The sequence below is a fragment of the Abrus precatorius genome, unplaced genomic scaffold (genome assembly GCF_003935025.1).
Source record: "Abrus precatorius isolate BTA unplaced genomic scaffold, Abrus_2018 Scaffold2, whole genome shotgun sequence".
Classification (NCBI taxonomy): domain Eukaryota; kingdom Viridiplantae; phylum Streptophyta; class Magnoliopsida; order Fabales; family Fabaceae; genus Abrus; species Abrus precatorius.
This window is the reverse complement of record NW_020874362.1, coordinates 18080986-18105497: the sequence shown is the minus strand read 5'-3', so window position 1 is coordinate 18105497 and position 24512 is coordinate 18080986. Positions and strand designations below refer to the sequence as shown.

The following is a 24512-nucleotide window of genomic DNA, read 5'->3' as shown; positions in this document are numbered from 1 at the left end:
AGTGATAGTGCAGTAGGTGTTGTTCTAGGACAGAAAAAGGATAGAAATTGCATGTCATTTATTATTCCAGCAAAGTATTAAATTCTGCACAAGTAAATTATACAACTACTGAAAAGGCTTGCCATTGTGTTTGCTTTTGATAAATTTAGATCACATTTGATGAGATCAAAAGTCATAGTCTATAGTGACCATTCTGCACTTTAATATTTGTTGTCCAAACAGAATGCCTGTAACACCTTTAATTTAATTTTAATTAAATAATAATTTCACAAATCAGATAATCAAATTTTCATAAAAGATTTCGAAATAAGTGAAGAGTTACAAATTAATATCAAATAACTGCTACATGACTAGTTCAATTACAACAAATTTCAAAATAAAATCTAAGTCCTATAGCAGTTCATCCGTCCCTTCACTGAGTCCGGTACTGATCGTCTTGATTACCTGAAAAATGAATGTAAGGGTGAGTATTCTACACTACCCAAAAATACACAATCAACTTAGAGTCTCACCTCCAGAACATTTCTAATACATTAAACAAACACAATCACGAACAGCATTATCACACCTATAAGTACAATACATAAACCCATGCATATGCACGCCAACCACACTCACTGTGGCACTGTGATCACAGATTTACACTATGAATGGTCGCTGGTTACCCCTGCCTCATGGATACCACGTGGGCGGTCACGAGTCGCTCAGCAAGGATAATGGTCAAAGGTCTAGTCAGGAAGATAGTGTGTGGCCTGTGGTGCACCCGTTTCACAGTTGGTGTCACCACCACTCCCTCTTCCCCAAGGTATTTTTATCGTTCTCATCTCTCACATCCCCAGTGTATCGTTGAACCATTCACGGCACATTACAACGATACTACACGCCTCATTCACATACATTTCATTCACGCATGCAGTAATCATGCTTGCACACGGCACACAGCACACAGCCTATATTCAATTCATATTATACGACACATAGCCCACATTTTATCTACAATATCATTAATTCACCAATCAATGGCATTCTATCACACACAATCACCTTCACGGGGCCTAACTATTCTAGCACACATCACATTGCATACTAATTTCCATCAAACACACAATTCCTACTCTCTATCTCAGCCACTATTGTATTAATCATCAAAACACACAAGAATTACAATACATTGAGATAGGGTAAAATCTTCCCTTACCTTGGATTGAAGACCCACACGCTAAATCCACCAAAAAATGCTCCCCTCACAGATTTCGTCCTAAACACATGGAGAAATCTCATGAAAACCCAGGGAAACCACAAAAATAGAGGAAAGGGGATGAGAAACGGAACCCTAACCATTAAAACTCACCTCCAAGCATTCTCCACGCAGATTCAACCTTCAATCAAGCTCCAAAACGGCTTTGAAGGCAATTACTCGGTGGAAAAAGGACTTTGGGGATGAGAGGATCGAAGGGAGAGGGAGAAATAACTCTCCCCGAACCCTAACCTCTTTAAATCTTTTTCTGATCATGACACTCTCGCTACAGCGAGGGGACCTCGCTGTAGCGACACACCCTTACGTTGCAGCGAAAATATCAGACAAATTTACACCCTAATTTCTGCAGAATCAGCAAGACTGCATCCAGAAATGCACCCCAGATTGTCGCTCTCTTGCTACAGCGAGACGTATCTCGCTACAGTGAGAAGGCGACAGTTCTGGTCCTTCCTCCCAGGGCCCTCTTGCTACAACGAGAATCCTCTCGCTGCAGCGAGAATAGCCCAGCATCACGCCCTGCACTTAGGCACTTAGCCCATTTCAGCCCTATCCAATCATGTATACACACACACACACATATATATATACACATATTCACAACATATATCTAAAAATACACACATGAAAATACATTTAGATTTATATAATTATCAATAATTAAGATTACAAAATTAAGGGCGTTACAATGCCAAGCCAAGATTATTGAGATGGATTTTGCTACTGCAGGTGTTTGAATTGGAAATTAGAGATGAAAAGGAAAAGGAAAATGGAGTAGCTGATCATCTGTCTAGACTTCCATTGGACAATTTAACCTCTAATCCCTTAGACATTAATGAAGAATTTCCAGATGAAAGACTTTTTGCTGTGGAAGATCTCCTTGGTTTGCTGATATTGCAAACTTTAAGGCCACTTAACTTATTCCAAAAAGGTTTACTTGGCAGCAAAGAAAGAAATTTCTACATGATAGCAAATTCTATATATGGGAAGACCCTTATTTGTTCAAAATTAGGGTGGATGGTCTACTTAGAAGGTGTATCCCACAAAGTGAATAAGCTGAGATATTGTGGCATTGTCATAATTCAGACTATGGAGGCCACCATGGGAGTTCAAAAACTGCTGCAAAAGTCTTACAAGAAGGATTTTTCTAGCCTATACTCTTTAAAGATGTCAAAACTTATGTTGAGAGCTATGACAAGTGTCAAAGGACAGGCAACATCTCTAGGAAACATGAGTTGGCATTGACAAATATTTTAGAAGTGAAGTTATTTGATGTATGGGGAATTGACTTTATGGGACCTTTTCCCATGTCTTTTTCTCATGAATACATTTTTTTGGCAGTTGATTATGTTTCTAAGTGGGTGGAAGTCATCCCAACAAGGACGAATGAAGCTAAGGTGGTGATTTCTTTCATTAAAAAGAACATCTTTGCTAGATTTAGAGTGCTTAGATTTTTAATAAGTGATGGAGGTGCTCATTTCTGCAATAAGCATCTTGAATCAATTTTAGCAAAGTATAATGTAAAACACAAGGTTACTACTCCTTATCATCCACAAACAAATGGACAGGTTGAAGTGTCAAACAGAGAAATTAAACAAATTCTAGAAAAAGTGGTGAATAATTCAAGAAAGGATTGGTCAAAGAAGTTAGATGACTCTTTGTGGGTATATAGAACTGCCTTTAAGACTCCAATTGGTATGTCACCATACCAATTAGTCTTTGAAAAGGCATGTCATTTACCTTTAGAGCTGGAACATAAAGCTTATTGGGCTATTAAATGGCTGAACTTTGATTTGGCTAGTGCTGGAGAGAAAAGGATTTTACAGCTACATGAGGCTAGAAGAATTCAGGTAGTAGGTCTATAAAAATGCCAAATTGTATAAGGAAAGAACCAAGAGGATCCATGATAAGTTCATTTTAAAAAATACAGCTTAGACCTGGACACCAAGTTTTATTGTTTAATTCAAGACTAAAATTATTTCCAGGGAAGCTCAGATCAAGGTGGTCTAGACCTTTTCTAATCAAAGAAGTATCTCCCTTTAGAGTAATTTTAATTGAGAATCAAAAGACAGGGAGAGAGTTCAAGGTCAATGGCCAAAGGTTGAAAGTTTATCATGGAGAGGTATTCACAAAGAACATTTCTTGTGTTAAGTTAGTTTCTCTTGAATAAGAAACATGAGACGTCAACCTAGTGACGTTAAAAGAGCGCTTGTGAGAGACAACTCACATTTCTAACCCTTTACTCTGGCTAGGGAAATTTTACTTTTAGTTATTTTTGAATTTTAAAATTTTGCATTTTCTAAATTTTTAGTCTGGATATAGTGGTTAATTCTGATTTTTCATAATAATAATGAACTGCAATTAATTGCAGGCTTTAGCTTAAGCAAGAACAAAGTGATGAAGATGTATTTTAAGTGATGTTAATCAAATGAGTAATTACTTTGAGGAAGAAGAGTTGAGGCGTAGAGGCTGTTTTTTGAGTTTGATAATTTAAGTGGACACTCTAAGTGCATAAAGTGTCTAGGCAAAAGTCCATTACTCTTGAACTTTGGAGCAAAGCTTACGCGTTAACACTCTCATTACATAAAATATTAATGCACAATTGATTTACACTGGGCATTACCACTCTTGGGAGCGAAAGTTGACATACGCAACTATGCATTGTCAATCTGGTTGCTCACAGTGAACATGCATAAAGGTTTTGAAGGAATCTCTGCAGTGGACTTTGCACGTAGACACTCTCATTACATAAAGTGTTAACTCGCATATATATATCTTGTGCGTTATTACTCTAGTTGCTCATAGTGAACATGCGCACCTGAGTGAAGCTTTTGCTAACTACTCTCGCCATTGATAGTGAACACGCATGTAGAACAGAAATTTTAAGTCTCAACTTCAATCACTTGAAGTAATCACCTGAATGACACACTCCAACTTTAAGTGGTAACTCTGTTTGCTTAGAGTAAGTACACAGACGTTATATTTCATTAAACTTTTTCAGAGTGCTTACTTTCCCTAATTAAAGTGATTACTTGCTCTGCGTATCTATTTAAACTCCTCAGAGTAACAATGCACTATTTCAAACCCTAAAACCCTAACTGTCAATCTTCGCTTTCTTGCTCACTTTTGATCACATTCTTGTTGATTATCTGTTTTACCATCATCTGCGAATGGGACTACATCATTTTTGCACTCCAATTCTAGGTAATTCTTTCTCCAATTTTGAATTTTCTGATTAGGGTTCTTAAAGGTGTAAATTGGAAAAAATTTGGGAATTGGAAATTGGAGACAAATTTTGTGAATTATATGGTTTGAATGTATGATTGAAGGTTGATAGAGTAATTCTATGCTGAAATTGTCATTTTTAATTGAGATTTGACGCTGCACTAGGTTTTTAGTATGAACATGTTGCTATGTTTTATGCTTGCATATGGGACTTGATTTCTGAGCAATTTATTGTGAAATTCATGCATTTTAATGTTGAAAATTGCTTGAAATATGTCCTGCATAATTTTGAAATAATTTTTGATAGATCAATTGTGTAGAAAAGATTTTCAAAGTGAATCTTATAAGTACTAATGTGATTTTTGGTGCTGATTACTTGATCATGACATTCTAGATCATTATTTTGCTGCATTACACTGATTAGCTCTGAATTTCACATTTACCTTTGAGTTTTAATTCTGCACATGATTGATCATACTATTCTGCATTTAGCACATTGCACATGAAAATTAGGAGTTGAGCTGACCCTGAGAATTCACTTTGCACTTAAACATAACTAGATATTGATGAATTTTACTTGAATTATAACTTGTTGATGATTCACACAGTTTTTAGAGAGCATATTCTCTATGTTTTGAGTTAGAAAAAGTGCTATAATTGTTGACATATTTCCTGCGCATTTGGAAAAATTCTAAACTAATTCTTACTTTGTTTAAATTGTAATTTCAGTATAGAAAATGGCAAGCACACTAAGGGGAACTCCAAGGACTAAGAGGGGAAGATTTTCAACTGGTCCTTCTTCAAGAACTATTCCTGACCATGACCCAATATTTAAAAGCATTGCACATGAAAATTATTTCAAAACTAACATCTTGAGGAGGAAAATTGTGCATGATCGAAATTTTGATTTGAAAGAGGGAGAACATCCTAAATTTTTTGAACAAATTCAGAAAAGAGGTTGGGAGATTTTCACATCTGTTACTAGGAAAGGGTCCAAGGATATTATTCAAGAATTTTATGCCAATGCTATTAAGACCAAAGAAGAACATCTACCCTACAATCACACTGCTGTTTGAGGCACTGTGGTGAACTTTTCTGTTGAGAACATCAACAAAGTTCTGAAGATTGCTATTGAGAAGGAAGAAAGACAACAAGATTTCTCAAATTTTGGGAAATGTATTGATAAAGATTACACTAAAATCCTTCACAGAATTGGCAGACCTGGAACTACATAGGAAATGAGTGCAAGAGATGAAGTTAAAAACATATCTACACCAAAGAATATTTTGACCAAAAACCTGCTACCCTTTGCAAAAGTATTGAGTATTTTCATACTTAGTTCATTCATGCCGGTGATGCACAGCTCAACCATTGTTGTCAAGAGAGCTAAGCTCATTTTTGCCATTGTTAGTGACTTCTACATCAATGTGGGAGAAGTGATCAATAACAACATCAAGGCAATTCTGAAAATAAAGAGAGATTCTTTAGCTTTTCCAAGATTAATCACTTTACTTTGTGAAGATATAGGAGTTAATTTTGGAGAGTTCATAGAAGAGATAAAGCCACTCCTCCAATTACAGCAGCTATGATCAAGGAGATCTATGCCACAACCCCAGTCACTGCTGCCTCACGTGTCCTTAAAAAGTTCAAGAAGGATCCTCCTTTTAAAATCAAGACACAGCTGCAGAAAATTATGGACAGACAAGACTCTTTGGCTGAAAGACAAAATACTCTACATGAAAGTAATAAGGCTAGAGTTATGCTCTTAGAAAACATCATGATGAATATGGGTAAGAAGTTGGGCATGTCCAATAAGCAGCTCTATGATTCAAAGGTGGAAAATGCCTAATACCTTAGAGCCACCATATTCAACAACCTTCCTCTAATGAACACTTACTTAAACACTCCTCTAAGAGTTAATTCAGATGAAAGTGATGAGAGTAAAAAAGAAGATGAAGAAGAAGAGGAGAGTTCAGAAAAAGAAGCAAAAGAATAGATTAGAAATTTAGTTTTAGTTGTTTTTCTTTAAAAATTCAATTTATGTAATTTTTAGTACTTAAGAACTTTAAATTCTACAATTTTAGCTAGTAATTTTTATTTGTTCAAAATGATTTTAATATTTTTCAGTTGTAATAAAGTACATTTTTCATTTGGTTTTATATTTTTGTATTCTAATTACTTTATTTTTTTGATTACTTTATTTCTTTGTTACATCAAAAAAATATGTAGGGGTAGAAGTTAGAATATGTCAAATCTAATTATTGTAAAATCTATTTTCTTAACAAATAAAATATTAAATTTATAAATAGAATTAAACTTTAATTTTCATTTTAATTTTTAAAAACCATACTATTTTAACTTTTAAATATTAAGAATTTGTATTATATCACTACCAATTTTTATAAGATAGTTTGTAAACTATTTTATTTTTTAAGATAATAAAAATTTTAAAATAATATTTTTTATTATTTAATTTTTAATGTATTTATATTAAAACCATATTTAGGATTATTTTTTGAAAAAAATTAGGATAATAATAAAAGAACATTTTTTTACTTATATTTAATTTAACCTACATGTTTCATTTAATTTAATATTTTAAATATATTTATTTATATTTCTTGATTAATAAATAACAAAAATGAAAAAATGTTTTATTATTATAATTTTATATACATAATATTTTTGTAACTAATTTATTTCAAAATTAATAAAATATATAAAATATAAAATATATTTTTAAAAATATATTTTTTATGTTCAACATATATATTTTTTTAAATATTTTTAAACAAAATAATTTAATGAAGAAATGTAATGTAATCTGCATACGCTGCAGGTTCGTGTTTAGTAAATCTCTTAACAAATTTAATTATTTTTTAAAATTTTAAAATTAATAAATTTTATAATATTTAATTTTACTTTTAATTTTTTTTAAATTATTACTTTTTATTTTTATGGATTGATCAACAACAAAATTTAAAATGAAAAGTACGTATTATATTATTATCAAATTAGACATATGATAGTTTTGTAAATTGTTATATTTTTAATAATAATAAAAAATTAAGAAAAATTAATATATTTTTATCTACACTCATAACCATTTAATTTTCAATGTATTTATATTAAAATTATATTTATTATCAATTTGAAGAAAATTACCACAAAAATAAAATTTACATTTTTCTTATCTATGTTTAACTTAATTTACATGTTTTTTTTAATTTAACATATTAAATTTATTTATTTAATTTTATATATTAATCAATAACTAAAGTGAATAAAATAAAAATATGTATTTTATTATTATAAACTTATATGCATAATAGTTTTATAAATTAGTTTATTTTAAATTAATGATAAATATCTTATGACTTTCTTGAAATATATTTTTATAATTTAAAATATAATTATTTTTAAGTAAAATATTTTAATTTAAAATATAAACAAATGCATGCAATTTATGAAAATATTTAATAAATTACTTAACATATCTAATTTGTTTTTAAAATTTATTATGATAAATAATTTTAACAAACCACTAAACAATATAAAATTATTTTTTAAATTGATAAAACATATACCATTTAATTTAGGTTAATTTATTTCTAAAATATAAAAATATATTATAATTTTTCTTGAAAATAAATTTTAATATTTTAAAATTATTTTAAAACAAAATAATTTAGTGCAACTAGTAAGCAGTAAAACTGTGAACACAGCGCTTGAATGAAAGCTTGGAAAGGCATTAGAAATAAAAATTCCCTGACTTTTGTTACTTCTTTTGTTAACCTTACAAATTTTCGAATATAATTCCAACAAAACAAAGTAATAAAACCCGAACAAAACCCTTGAAGGCGTTTAAAACTGCTGGGCCTCTGCCTCTGCCTCTGCCTCTGCCTCAGCCTCACTGGTGCCTATCAAACATTGGCATCCACTCAGCTGCTCTGCTGCCTTAGATATTACCACCAAAATGGGAAAGTTGGGGAAGAAGGCAAGGAAGTTTGCAAAAAAGAATTTGCAGTCTGTTTTGAGGAACAAAAGGAAGTTAAAATCCAAGTTCAAAAGAAAAGCTTCTCAAAGTAACCATTTTATATTCTTATCACTTCCTTTCATTCTCTCTTTCATAATTATTTTTTGGGGGTTATATTTTCTCTGTAAACCTTGTGCGGGTAGGGGATTAAGATACATATATTTTTGAAATTATGGAAAATGCCCATCTAGCTTCTTGAAATTAGACCAAGAGAGGTAAATATCCCTAAACTTAATTACGAGAAATTCTCGGACATGCCCCGCCATGATGAATAACCAAGCACTTGAATTTCAAAATTTTAAATTTCAATTAAATATCTTTCAAGATTGCAGGATTGAAATGCTAAATTATATTTTTGGTTAGACTGGTGAGCTGCGTTTGTAAACAAGTATTCATGATTGACTATTTATTTATTTGTGTGCTGGACTAATTTAAGTTAGTGATTTGTTTGACAAATATTTCATGTTGGGACATTGGGAAATGAAAAATCAGCTGCATAATGTTGGCGTTGGTCCAGTATACGGAGTGGTACACCATGTGATCTTAGAACTTTCCTTCCATTGGGTAGAATTTGGCAGGAGGGGCCTGTTAAAGGAAATTCAGAAAAGAACCATATGTACTGGGAAATATAAAAGTGGACTGAATAAAACTATTTTTTAGAAAAGAACAATAAGCTAATCCTGGTATTACTCTATTAAGTCTTTGGGCCTTCTGCTTCCCATCAAATTGAATATATAATGTTCTAGAAAATTTGACTGCAACAGGAGATAGTCAGGATATTGAAGAAAACCATGAGTTTGATACAAAGAATGCTTCAAATGAAAGGTAAAATGCTAACCTAAGTACAATTTTCTGACAACTCTCATCACATGTCCTCGTTTCTATTACTCTCATACTGATTCTGATGTTGTTGTTTCTGGCAGTCTTTTCCTTTTGTTTGGTGAATTTTGAACTGTGGATGTTGCCCCACCAAAGCATTGTTCTTAAAGTAATAGAAATTTTATAAAACAGTAAAAATTCTATCCACATGAAACTGGTTGATGTAGTCTTAAATTCATAGAGGAAATTCTGTGGAAAGCTTCTCACTGATTGTTTTGCATAATTATCAAGTCCATTTATATTTTTTATAATAGAGATCACGGGGTTGTGAAATTTCCTTTTAAAAGAAAATAAAATCTGCTGTTACGTTTCCTACAGCCTCTTCCTTTGGACCAGAGAGTCTTATGCAATATTAAAGAGCATATCTTTAAGCTATCACCTTCAATGTTAGGGTCACATTGTTTTAATCTTAGTCTGAGCTTGTAGGTTTTTATGCTTTTGTGATGAATGAACCATTTGTTGTCACCACATTTTTCTTGACTTACGAGGTAATTGTGAGGAATATTATCATCAAGATTATTAAGGATTTAGTAAACTTAAATGATGAGATAGTTGTACTAATAACTGACAATTCATTTTTTATTGTCAGAAAAACAGTTGGTGAAGAATTCCAAACCACTTCCCTTGATGCTGTATTCAGTGAAGATGACAGTGAGGTGCTTGGAGATGATTCAGACAGTGATGGATTTCTTTCAGAGGTTTAAATTATAATTTATTGCTAAAACTTTTGTTAATTTTAATTTCTGATTTAGTTTAGCTGTTGTATATTTTGTGTATTGATTTCTTTATTTTGTGCCCAGGACTCAAGCTTTGCACATGTTGTTGGAAGTGACAATGAAAATGAAAGTTATATCAAGGGTAATGACATTTCTATAGGCTTTCAGTTAAACGACCTGCAATTTATCCTCTTTGCTTGCATTTCACAAGGTTTTTTTCAGACAGCAATGGAGGCAGTTCCTTTTCTGTGCAAAACAGAGATATTCGTGCAGAACTTTTGAAGAAAGCAAAAAAGTTAACCAAGTTGAAAGAAAAGGTGGTTTCCATGTATCTTATGATTTTATGGTGGTTTACAACAGAATCTTAATTTCTTTATTTAAAAGTTATTTTCTGTTTAATGGATAGAGGTTTGTTGCTTCCATAAATCCATATGGATTTTCGTTTGATTGATGCTTCTTTTGAACAATTATGCCTTGCTAGTGTTCTATTTTCCCTTTTATAGTAAAAGAAATTTTATTGGAAAGGAAGGACAGTACAACTAAAAGGAGGATAAGAAATGCTCAGATAGAAAAAAGGTTGAACAACAGGGAACAAGCCTAACAATATTACAGCTGTCAAGATGACAGTAACATAAAGCATTTAGTGTTTGATGTTGAACCCTGTAAAAACTTTTGCACTCCTGTCTACTTCAGACTTGTTCAGTACTTCAGTTTAATAGGATAGTAGATACAATTCTCAAATTCTTTCTTATAGTAAAAAGCAGACTTGTTAGCTTTGCAAGTCAAGAACTAAGTGTACAAGATAGATGAAGTAATGAGAAGCTTCATTTTCATTGAATTTGGATTTGTATGTTTAGGTGCGGACTCTAATAAATGACGTATCTGTTTTTCTTTTTTATCATTCAATGCTTCTTGCATGGATATCTAACTTAGCTTCCTTTTTGAAATCTCCAGTATCCAGGGTTTTCTAAATATCTGGAAAGTTACAATGTGGAGATTGAACAAACCAAAGATGAAGAAATGGTGAGTAGATTTGTTACTTATTTAATAAGTGTGTGGAAATTTACATATCAGAATTTTGGGTGGATGATATGGCTCAAATTAGGCGGCCCACAATTAAGCACACTTATAGGAGAATAGGTGCAACACACCTAATCAAAACCAATAGTAATTGGCTTTGGGAGAGCATAGCACACTTGAATTGCTTATTTGCTTTCTTTCATGTTTCCATCTTGTAAAAACTGCTCTTGTTTTCTGTGATTGCTGACAAGGGATATACGTAAATAATATAACATATTCTCTGGTTTTCTGTACATTTCTTGAATATTCTCTTGTATTCTGTACATTGCTTGAATCGTTTCAGTGAATAGTTCACTAACATTCTTGGCTTGTTAATTTTGCGGTTGTTCTCTTTCTAAAACATTCATATAATGATAAGATTAATTTATTTAGTTGGAATATGTGCAGGAAAAAAAAAAAAAAATTTGTGGTTGAATTTGCCTCTGGCAGTTGTGGAGTAGACTGCTTTTAGTTTTGCGATGCACTGAATTTTTCCTAGGCACAACAAGGCCTTATGGAAAGATGTTGTACTTGCTGTGCTGGACTGTGGTGTATTTGGGTTTAATATAGTGCTACCTGACTCTCCAGCTTTTGCATTTATTTTGGTTGGCTTCCTTTTTCATAGGATTTGCAAGGTGATTGGATATTAACTTTAGATAGATAGGAACTAACTAAAAGGGATGTTGTTATTGAAAGTTGGGGGGGAGGGGGGCTTGAAGAAACGAAGAGATTGTACATTTTGGGCCAGTCTGTGGGCATTCTTTCTGTAATAATGATTACCTGCTTTCCCTATTTCAAAACCAGTATCAATCAGATTATTTAGAATAATACCTCATTCTAAACCCGTATCATATCCTGGAATTTAATTGCTTTCTTTGATTTTTAAATGTTTTAATGGAATTATCTTAGGATCATATTTTAGTACAAGCATGTAACTTGGAGTAGATCTATGCACACTCAATAAATAGTACACTACTATTTCACTAGATATATTAGTATTTCATAATACTATCTCAAACTTTGAATTTTTGACCTGTGTAGAAGCTCTGTCGGTAAAATTGACTTTCTTTTTATCCAATTATGTGGTTCAGAATTCCGATGACGGAGAAAGTTTAGATGGGCTGCAGCCAGTGATTGACAACAATGCATGTTCTCATGTGGGTAAACAGATGACAAGTGCATACGTTGATTCATTGTGTAAACTGGTCAAAGAACAGGATAGCGTTCCTGCCCTTACTTGTCTCATAAATGCTTATAGGGCAGCATGCCACAATGATGGTGAAGCAATCAATGTCAGTGGTTGTGTCTTATCTCAAGGCACACAGAAGAGTGAAACTTTCAGCAACATATTGATGTTCATGCTACATGAGGCTGATAATATATTTCGGAGGTTATTGGGAATATCAAACTTGAGTTCCAGGAAGGAAACTATTTTGGAGCTAAAGAATACAACAAAATGGTTGTCTCTTAGACCGCTTATTAAGTCATATATAAGAAGTACTATGTTTCTCCTGAATCAGATCACTGACTCTGAAATATTGGCCTTCTCAATTTGTCAACTCAGAGCCTCAATGATTTTTCTCTCTGCATTTCCATCTTTAATGTGCAATCTTCTTGAGGTATTCCTAAATTTAATAGTGGTAAAAGATACTTGAAGTTCTCTGTATTTGTTTATCAGACACTGGTCAAGATTGTTTAAGAGAGGCGTTTTTCATATTTTCATTTTCCCAATTGATAGTTTTCAAGTTTCTTATATCGTGTATTTCTTGTTAGCTATTCATTGTTGACTATGAAGTATCTTCTTTTGGAAATTAATTTTCTTAGACATTTGCTATGCCTCACAACCTTCTTGCAAGAATTTCATAATCTTAGTTTATATTTGAAGAGAAATCCCATGTTTCTTCACTACACAGATTACCGTGACATTCTTTCTAATAAAACATAAGGGATGAATTGATAATATATTATATTAATTCACAAAGAAATAGAGCAATGTATCTTCTTGTCCCAGAGTCATATGTTCACCACAAAGATATTCTCTATCCAGAATTGAGAATGACTACCACGTAACCTCCCTATTGCACACTTTGCAGAGTTACAGCTACATAACTGCTGCTGTTACACACTATTCTTATATTAAACAAAAACAATACACAGCATAACTAACACAAAGGCATAACTATCTTTCAATTACACACAACTCCTTGAATAAACCTTCTGAATGGGAGGTTTCTGATCATTGTGTAACAGATCAAACCCAATGTGTGCTCATCACTTTCTAATAGTAACAAGTAACAATAGGTTTCATCCAAAGAGTTGACGACTTGGTAGACATGATCAGATTCTGTTGATACTTAGTTGTGGTTTGTGTTTAATGTAAGATATTATATACTTGGCCTCTTGACTAAGGTGTCTCATGCAATGCAACATCTTCCTTACCTTGCACTCAAATTTGTTGCAGATTTCTGTTCATATCTGGGCAACAGGTGATAGGTCTCTGTCATCACACTCCTTTCTCATTATACGAGATATAGCTTCTGTGTTTGGATCAAATTGGTTTGACTTCTGCTTTGTCAAAACATACAAGGCCTTCATTAGTCACTCTCAATTTGTTGAGAAAAAATTTGAGCATATACATTTTCTAAGGAACTGCTTTGTGGAGCTATGCTGTATAGATATGCAGAAGTCATCTAACAAAGCAATCATATGTATACTGTATCTGGGTAAGATATTGCACAAAGGGTGGGAAACCAAAGAAAAGGTAAGCTTTAAACAATTTCAATATTTGTTGCCAATTTTAAATTAAACTTAAATGTTCAGTCCTTTAAATAATTAGATAGCATGTGTAAGTTTCTAGAGCATCATAGTATTGCCATGCTGGGAAAATTTTGTTATTTTACCTTATATTTAATGGACAGGAAGTGGTTAAGACAATTTGCAGTTGGCAGTACATCAATTGTGTCGATCTCTGGGTTACATTTATATCAGCAAACATACATGACTATGATCTTCAGCCATTGCTGTATATGATCGTACAGATTATAAATGGAGTTGCTCTCCTGTTTCCTGGGCCTAGATATTTACCACTGAGACTGAGATGTATCCAATGGCTGAATCATCTTGCTGATTCTAGTGGGGTTTTCATCCCTGTTGCATCATTGGTGCTGGATGTTTTAGAATACAAAATTACTAAGGATAGTGGGAAGCCTAGCAAAGTCATTGAACCTATGTCTACCATAAAGGTCGGTGATGAATTTGACAGGGCAGGGTTTTTCAGTTTAAACTCATTTACTCAATTGTTGTAATTGTCATTTTATAAATTATTTCAGCTTCCAAAGCATTGGTTAAAATCACATGACTTCCAAGAACAGTGTGTCTCATCTGCCATTGAACTCCTTTCGGAGCACTTTGCCCAATGGAGCTACCATATATCTTTTCCTGAGCTGGCAACAACTCCACTTATCCACCTCAAGAAGCTCTTTGAGAGAACTTCTATTGAGAATTTCAGACGTGTTATCAAGCGTTTCATTGACCAGGTATAAGTTCTAATAACAGCAATCCTCTTTTCCTGTCTCTCTATTTGGAGTAGATTATGTGCCATCTTGAATTTTGTCATTCAAAATGAATATCTGACACACTGTCAAGCATGTTGGAACATTTAAATCACAACCACATAGAAAACTGGCTATTTTAACTGTATGTTCTGTCAAAAGAGTAAAAGTAACCGGTTGTGTCATTTTCCTGGGGACCTACCCCTGCTTGATGTTTAAGGTACCCAGCATAGGTGTGTACTATTTAGTTTGTTTAACTTCATGCCCTTCTGAATTAACCATATAATAGTTAACATTGCCAAACTTTTCTTGCCATTTTTTAAGCAGACATTGAAATATAGTCACCTCACCCAACTCTCTTTGCTTTTTCCTGTTGGGTGGTGGGTAAATTCAGGTAGAGATGAATATTGACTTGATGCAAAAGAAAAGAGAAGAGGTGCCTTTCTCACCAAAAGATCAGCAGTCTGTTGAATCATTTCTTCAGGTTATCTCTCACTTTACATTCCCCTCTGAATCAGGGTTCCAGTCATTGGTGTAACTAGACTTGTTAAATGATTGATCTGGCAGGTTGAAAAGCGTACTGGCAGTACTCCATTTACACAATACTATAAAAGCATCATGGGCAAGGCTGCTTCGAGGAAAATGATTTCAAAGAGAAAGGTATGATTGCCTTAATCACTTTCCTTCTTACTGCTTTTTGTATGATTCATGCTATTTTATGTCCTTGTTCTCTTGGTGTACTTCGTCCTTTAGTTTTTGCATCTCATCCAACAAGTGTTATTGCATTCTTTTCTCTTGAGGGGATACCTTACCCTCTTGCAATGAATTGAATAAGAAAAGTGAGAAACGAACTCTCTAGGATGGTGATACAAATTGACGCCGCCATTAAGCTCTCAGAGATATCTGATAAGGTCTGAAAACAAAGCAGTAATGGTATAGACTATCAATGCATGAATTTGTGATTGTTGAAAAGTTGTTATTTGTTCAACAGGTGCATTAATTGTCAGATGTGAGCATTTATAACCCACTGTTGTAAGAGTTGTTATTGTGGGGTGGGGTGGGGTGGGGGGGGGGGGAGTTAGTGATTCATTAATTACTCGTAAAAACTAGCCTTATGCCTTTTCCAAAGGCTTGGCAAACAATTACCATGAGTTTGCCATTGGCTATGGACTTTGCAAAACATGTTTCTGGCAGCATTTGCCGTGTTGTTTTCCAGGCATGTAATCAGTTACATGGTTCTTGTAATCAATTGTAAGGATTCAAAGATGAAATCAATGAAAAGATTGGAGAAAAATGATGGTTTTATTGATCACTGGGAAAGAATTTGGATTACAAAGAATCCCCCAAAGCTAATAGCTCCTGAATAGAGAATGAAATTCTCCCCAAAAAAACCACCAAGAAAGAATATGCCTCAATCAAGAACTAACTCTTTATAGTATCGGTTAGCAATGTTAACAAACTAACTAACTGACTCTTTTCTACCCTTCCTCCTAACATAAACCTTCCACACTTTAGGTCTCTTATTGATATCAATCATCTGCTCCTCTGCCATGGTTCTAACAATACCTCCATCCGAAGAAACAGCCTTGTCCTCAACGCTCAAATGTGGAAATTGATTTTGCAGAACAAATTCATCCTCCCAAGTGGCTTCAGTAACAGGAAGACCCTTCCACTGAACCAAAAACTGCTTAACCTTCTTACCCTCAGCTGATGTCTAAATAACACAAATTCAGGTTCAGCCATGTCTTCAGAGATTAAATCAGCAGGTAGTTTGGTAGGAGAGTCATATTGTCCAACAACCCTTTTTAATTGAAAAATGTGAAAGGTAGGATGGATCTTAGTGGAACTAGGCAGCTACAGCCTGTAAGCAACCTTTCCAACCCTTTCTAAAATCTGATGAGGAGCAAAAAATTTGGGGGGCTAATTTTTTATGAATGCGGTTGGTAACTGACTGCTGTTTGTGGGGTCTTAATTTTAGAAAAACCCAATCTCCAACTTCAAACTCAAGCTTCTTTCAATGCCTATTCTTCAAGGTAATGGTGTGAACCGTTGACCTTTTGGTAGGAAGACCGCTCAACTCTTTGAAAATGCCCTCATGTTCCTCTAGAATTTGTTCCAGTTGTTGTTCTTGTATAAAGGATAAATCTGCATGCTCACCTTTCACCCACTGATCCGACTTGATCCATTACAAACCATCATTCAAAGGTGCTGCACTACTCACCAGATTATAGAGAGGAATTTGATCTCCTTCAAATGAGCTCTGTTTTCCACTTTCCATAGAGCTGATCCCTTCAAGCTTAATCATATTTTCTTTCCACGTAATCCTCATGCTCATATCACTCCAATCCACCATCACGATGCCTAAGGTCTTAAGCCATGTGACCCCAATATATCGTCTAAACCACCCAAGTCCAACACGTGTGTCTTATGTCATCTCAGTGCCAGACAGCTGTAGGAAATCTGAGAACAATATCCTCTAGTAAGTACTAGGTGACCATCTCCTAACCTGACTGAGTTTGGGCTTTTCACTCACCTTTAGCCCCATAGAAAGGACCACTTGGGGAGCCACAAAGTTCTCAATTGCTGCACTATCCACAAGGATAACCATAGGTGCACCCTCTATCAGCCCATTTAATTTCATGGTTTTTGTCCTGTTTGGGCTTCCAGCCGCAAGGCCCAAGAAGCCCATCACCTTGCACTCTACTTCTCTCCTGTCCTCCTCAAACCCATCTCCCACTGTGGTCGCCAAGACTTCATCTTCCTCTCTTCATCCTTCGCTAGAACTGTCAAGCATAGAGAACGATCTCTACATTGATGCCTAGGGCCAAATTTCTCTTCGCATTTAAAACATAAACCCAACTGCCGATGCTCCAACATCTCCTCATGAGGAAGATGTCTCATGCCCCTGTTATGACTCCTACCATTGTTCCTCGTTGCCCTTGACTGTGCCATTGTCACCATGCTGGAATAAGGACCTAAGGTCAGATCCTTAAACCCTCGGCTAACTGAGTTTCCCCGTGTTCACAGATTCTCGCTGAACAGAGACGCAATACCCCTTCTTGAACCTCTATTGCCCAATATTCCCCCACCCAAACACCTATTTCACGACAGGGAAATCTCACTCCCCTTCGATATTTCGGCCTTGATTTCCCTTGCCAAACACATCATATGCTGCCTAGTTGACAGGTCTAGGGTTCGTATCCTCAACCTGATCTCTTCTTTCAAACCTCACAAAATACCCAAGGATCTGAGCCTTAGGCAACTTTGGAACTTGAGAACAAGTGTTTCAAAAGCTTCAATGAACCCTTCCACAAAATCTTCTTGCTTCAGCAAATTTAACTCCTCAAAAGGATTATCCAAGCGATCACCCCCAAATCTATAACTATCAAAGCCTGTCTGAAATTATCCCACGTTGTTTCCTCCTCATGCTGCAAATTGAACCAATGAATCGTGGTCCCCTCCGTACAAATTTTAGCCTATTTCACTTTCATGGCTTCACTTGTCCCATGCACATCCAAATAAGTCTCTGCTCTGCAAATCCATCCAGCAGGATCAATGCCATTGAAGGTGGGGAGTTCCACCTTCTTAACAGAAGAATGAAACTCAACATTGAGGTTTTCTCCCCCTACACTCATCAATTCACTTCTCCAATTCTCTCTGCACGACTCTATATGCGGCTGGTCTTCCAGCACCTTTGCAGCGCTCATCTTTTGTATCTACTTCAACAATTCTTGTTGCGTGATGCTCATCTCCCTTATTATGTCTTACAACATCTTTTGTGAAGCTTTGATGTTCTATAACATAGATTCAAGAACCTCTGCTCTATCATTCGTCGTTGTTGACATCGGGTAGGATCTGGCAGGTTTGACCAATTGTTAGGGTTCAGAGATGAAATCAATGAAAAGATTGGAGAAAAATGATGGTTTTATTGATCACTTTGAAAGAATTTGGATTACAAAGAATCTCCAGAGTTAATAGCTCTTGAACAGAGAATGAAATTCTCCCCAAACAACAACCAAGAAAGAACATGCCTCAATCGAGAACTAACTTTCTATTTATAGCATCAGTTAGCAATATTAACAAACTAACTAACTACTGACTCTTTTCTACCCTTCCTCCTAACATAAACCTTTTACACTTCAGGTCTCTTACTGATATCAATTATTTGCTCCTCTGCCAACATCAGTTACGTGCTCTTGGGATGAAGCAGAAGTTTTATTGTAATGTGGTAATCAATTAACATAAGATGGACTTATGTTACAAGGTTTCAAAGCACCATAATCAATTACTGTCAGCTCAAAATTTGGTAGAGGCTTGGTAATTTATATTATTTAGTTGGTTGCATTGCAATTGCCAAAATTGTGATGAATTGTGGGTAAATATGGCCGATGCAATTGCAGTTACTGTCAAAGAAATCTTTTTAATTGCAATATTGCGGCTGCAATTTCGAATGCATAATTGGTTACTGGGTGAGTAATTGATTACTGGCTTACTGAACAGATTTTTGAAAGAGTCAAGCATTCTGATTGATTACTGCTTGAAATGTGTGGCATTATTGTATCATACTCCCAGATGTAGACCAGATGACTTTTAATTCAATAAAAAGGGGTAGAGGGATACTCAAAAACACTTTAGGAGTGTAAAATGGATGAGATATTTCGAGTGAGTCATTCATTTGTTAAAAGAATTTACAATATTATGGGTTAAAATTTGTTGTTTGGATGTTTAATTTAACAGAATTTAAAAAATTAGAAACTTCAGTGGAGATTTTTAATAAACTAAAATCAAAGAAGTTTAAATCCTAACAAAAGGGTGGGGATTTGGAATTGCTAATCATTTATTGTGTATTTCGTTCAGATTTTTATTAAGATATGATTAATTTAATCATTTAAATTTTATATTTTTAATTAATTTTATTAAATATAGTGATAATTTTAATATATTTTTAAGAATGTAAGTAATTTAATTACTCTATTCAAACAAAAATGTTTGAAATGAAGGAAATTTAATTATTCTGTCTAAACAAATATTTTAAAATGATAGAAATTTGAATAGTATAATTTAAATTTCTTAAAATTAAAAATTTTTAAAATTTTTTTAATCATTTCATTTAAACACAACTTAAAAGATATTTAGTTATAAATAGTATAACAGAAAATTTAGTTTTTAAACTAAGCTTAATTGTATCGTATAATCTATATAGTCAATTTCACGTAGTAAGGCACAGTTATTATTGTTATTGCAAATCCCATGTATAATACCGGAAGGAAGATAGCACTAATTGTCTAGTATCAATAGCAGGAGGAAGAGCACACACATACGAATATAGTGTTATTAAGTTTGAATAATCTAAATGTCGTGTTTTTGACATTTTCCATGATCTATCCTGCAGTCTCCTGGCAAAGGAAAGAAGAAAATGCAACATCCAAATGGCAATGTTGATGTGACCGCTGCTGATTCTTGATAGAATCATTGCTTTCATGCTTTTTGCGATCTGATTCTACACGAGGTTGAAGAAAGCGGTTTCTACTATCTGTAGTCTTATACACCTTGCTTTAGGTTTAGAAGACCAGGTAGAATGTAAACGTTCAAGAAAAATCCAATTTTATTCATTAGTTTCAACTAGCGTTATTTTGAAATATTGGTTCTCGAGTTTTATGTGTTGTCTCCTCAGGCTTTAAAGGAAAAGTAATTCGAGAACGCAGTTAAAAATTTTGCAATTTCTATATGGCAAAGTTGTAGGTTACTGGGTGTTGGTATCTGCTTGCAAATTCAATACATTCTTACATTGAGGGATGAAAGACGTTTCAGCACCTACAAAAGAATGATTTGACTCAAAAAATGTCATTTGCTTAAAAAGTGAATGAAATGTAAGCAAAATTAGGGTAGTTCTCCACTTTTACTTTTATTTAGGTTTAGTTTTCTAATTTTATTTTATTTTTTTATGCATTTTGGTGTTATCACTTTCAGTTTTAATTTGGTTTTTTTTTTCTTATGGGTATTGGGTACTGTGGTGGTAAAAATTGTCATAATTAACAGATTATCATAATTGATATAATATATTTTAAGTTAATCACTATAATTGATAAATAAGTCAATTATAAAAAAAGGAAAATTGTAATGAAATAAAAAGTTTGGAGTTAATTTTATCAAGGAAAATTTTAAAATTGTAATTTTTTTTGTAATAAAGATTAAAAAATTACCCTAAGAGGGTCTGATAAAATTAGACAAAAGAAATAATGTAAAAGTCAAAAATTTAATACTGACAAAACAAAAGTACAAATAACTGTTAAAAAAAACAATGAGGAAGATAGAGAGCAGCCCCTATAGCTATAGTTTTTGTCTAAAGCGTGAAAATGAAGGTTTATAGCATGTCGTTTGCGAAGATCCATGGTTGAAGCAATGTGTAAGGTAGAAAGCTACTATGAACTAAATTTTAGTAGCAAATAATGTACAAAACTATTAAGAACTAAAATTTCATTGAAAGCTACTATGAACAACTTGAATAGTCTTAATTGACAAGATGTCGAAAAAAAAAAGAATTTGAGTTGGATGAAAATGTAGAATTTGAGGATATATGATAGCTACAGAGGTTTATAACGTCTCGCTACCTATATATATATATATATATAGAGAGAGAGAGAGAGAGAGAGAGAGAGAGATGCCTTTCAAAGGAGTAATAAAACGATCCATAACTTTGAATTTCATTTCAGATGAATAAATAAATTAACTAACTTTTTTAATAGTCTATTTTTTTTTTCACAAGTTTGAATTTATATATTTGACTGGACTCAACTTATTTATATCTATACTTTATTATAAGTTTTTAAAAATAAAGATAAATCTCATTATTAAAAATGAAGCCTTTAACTAAAAGAATATGAAAAGAATCAAAATTGGAAATCAAAGAAAAGGGAATTCTATAGAATGTATTGGTACAACTTATTCTCTTCTGTTTTGAGCTTATTTTCATTCACAATTATAGTAGAAAATAGTCCTCTCCTTGACCGTGAGCATGCCATCAAACCCAAAGCCTTCAAGTTTGGGGCCAAATTCTCCAACTTTAGAGAGCATTCAAGGGATGGAGTTGACCAAAACACGGGGGACAGGGAATGGAAAAGATTGCTTTCTAACAAATAGAAAATGAATGTTTTATAAATTGACAAAGATAAGGATCATATTTTCGGAATTTTAGTGTGCGAGTAATCTATTAATTAAGACTTAGTAAATTTTGATATTATAATTATGCAAATTAAATTCTAACGTATTTTGTATATGATTTATAAATTTAAATAATATCAAATGAAATTTACTATTATTCAAATTTTATTTAATTTAGTAAATTATGTTATGATAAAAATTATTTAGTTATATGTTAAATTTGATCGCTCCAAGTATTATTAGAGACCTTTTATGGATTGGATGATGAAAACAAAAGATTTGAAATTCTATTAGGTTTTCTTGCATCATGAATAGGAAAGATTTAATTAATAATTTAATTTAAATTATAAGTCTTTTATAAATTATACTGAAATAATTTATTGAAAAAGGTGACACCTTTGTAATTATGTGGCATAATATAAATTAGTGCAGAACCTCTTGCTCAAGCCAAATGAAATCAAGTATTCTGAAGCACTTTTGCTCAAGCGAGAGAAGATAATATTGTCTTAATTATTCTCTAGCCCAATTAAGAAGTGACTCACTCATATGAGGAATGCCAGGAAAATATGGAGCTTCTTGGACTCATTCTCATTCAAGCAAGAACATAAAAAAATTGGGTAAAATCATTGTCTGATTTTATTGTCCAAGCAAGAAAGGTCTCGCTCATGTGAGAGTCGACCTCACTTAAGTGAATGTGCAAGTTTGGACAGGTATTTAAGGAACTTTTATGTTAGAAATTTTCATTTATAATCAAACAGCCTCCCCTATCATTTCTTCCTATTCTCTCATCTTCCCTTCTCAAAGAAATTCTCCCGAACCCTAAATCTCTTCCAGATTCGAGCTTGAACATCTATTCTATTCGGATCCTAAGTAAGTTTTTCAGAACTTAACTCTCTAGCTTCACTCCTTTTTTTTTTTCTCTGTTTTCTCTTGCTCAAAAGTTTTTTATTTTGCAATACTTAAGGATATCTTGGTCTTTTGGGCAAAAACTTCAATCAAAAGCATTGTACCTCTTCTTTGAACCTCAAGGAGAATATAGTCTCTGAGATCTATTTTCAAGTAAGGGGAGTTGATCCCAAACCCTAACTCCTATTTTTGTATTTTGCCTTAAAAATTTCAATATTCTTGCTTTGAATAGTAGAGCCCTAATATTTATTATGATTTCAGTGCTAAGGATGGAATTTTTAGCATGAAAACCCAATGATCTATTTTTGAAAATACTTAGATAATATTTTTATAACAAAAGTTATGAGCAACATAAGTTTTTAGGAAAGTTTATGATTTTGATATTAATACGTATGTATAGTTAATGTTATATTGAATAATATGTGCTAGAAGATGCTAAACTTCAGGATAGACTATTTTTATAAAAAGATTGAGAGAGTGTGATCTTTGACAATATATATGTGGTTTAATTCAATGCGTGTTACTATGCAACTGGTTTAAGTTTAAGAGTATTTGACCTTCGACATATTTCAATGATTTGTATGATGTGAAATTGATGGATGATTTATCTATATTAGAATAATATATTACAATGAGTATGGATTTTTTTTTTTCAAATAGCTTATGTATGTTGAAATCGGTGAATTTATGTTATTGACAAAAAAAGTATTTGATTGCCCTCAGATAATAAAATGTTTTATTAGTGACAATTTAGATTAAAAGACTGATGTGAATGGGTGTACATATAAAATTAAAGTTATTTATGTTATTTAAGTGAAAAGAGAAATGGTGATAAAATGTGTGTCATAAGAAATCTTAAGACTGTGTATAGATAATTACATAGATACACTGAGAGTATAGAGTTCAGAGACGATTTGAAAAATTTTCAAAAAATGAGGGTGGTGAATGCTATTCGTAAGTAGGTGCACATGATTTGCTCACATGTCACACATTCATTTCTTGACTAGACCTCTTACATACCTTTACTAAAAGGGGTCGAGGGAATACATGTTGTATCCGTGCTGTTCGAGCTAATTGGTGACTATCTATATAACCTCCAGAGATCTCAGGGGCAACAATTGTAGAATTGTGAGATGTGTGATTGTAATAGGTGAGTTATAATAGATTGAGTGGTGTGATTATAATACAACTATTGTAATACATAGACAGATATTGTTCCTGTTAGGAAAACACTAATCTTTTAGTCTCTGCCCTAGTGGGATAATGTCTTTCTGTACGTAGCTGAAGTGGGGAGGCCACCTGCAAAAGACACTCTGATGCTGAAGTCAGATGTCGGTTATGAGTAACAAATACTATTATAATAATAATCCAAAAAATCCCCTTAACCTAGAATTCCTACCTTTCTTTTATAGACTTTGTTATGGGTTAATGGGCTTGAGTCATCTTAACTTTGGCCCTTTAATTAGTTTTGGCCCTTTAATTAAAGTAAATAATATTTTAATTATTATCCTCAATTAAGTTAATTACCTCTTAATCTGATGAGGGTATTTGGTTATATTAACCGAATGGTGGTTACCTTTTCCTATGAGTAAGATCGAGTAAGGCTCTATCCAGTACACTAGCCCCCCGAGCCCGACGAGGTACGAGGCAAGGACTTAATAATAATACCAACATCAAGGTTTATTAGGCCGAAGAGGTAGTCGGTTTCTTCTTTCTACAATTAA

General features: G+C 33.3%; 1 protein-coding gene across 2 annotated transcripts; it reads left to right on the top strand.

Annotated features, from left to right (window-relative positions):
• The first annotated feature begins 8352 nt into the window (after positions 1-8352).
• LOC113858076 (nucleolar complex protein 2 homolog) lies at positions 8353-20680 on the top strand. Of its 2 annotated transcripts, none has more exons than XM_027490527.1 (13): positions 8353-8565; positions 9281-9341; positions 9985-10093; positions 10196-10253; positions 10334-10428; positions 11066-11134; positions 12262-12789; positions 13632-13931; positions 14089-14412; positions 14500-14706; positions 15116-15205; positions 15289-15381; positions 20114-20680. In XM_027490527.1, exons 1-13 carry the CDS (start codon positions 8457-8459, stop codon positions 20183-20185), a joined length of 2115 nt encoding a protein of 704 aa, XP_027346328.1. In that variant the 5' UTR covers positions 8353-8456; the 3' UTR covers positions 20186-20680. The 2 variants fall into 2 exon arrangements, with proteins under 2 accessions (XP_027346328.1, XP_027346329.1); XM_027490528.1 differs by lacking the exon at positions 20114-20680 and adding an exon at positions 18865-19199 and having other exon boundaries at positions 8363-8565.
• Positions 20681-24512: the final 3832 nt, after the last annotated feature.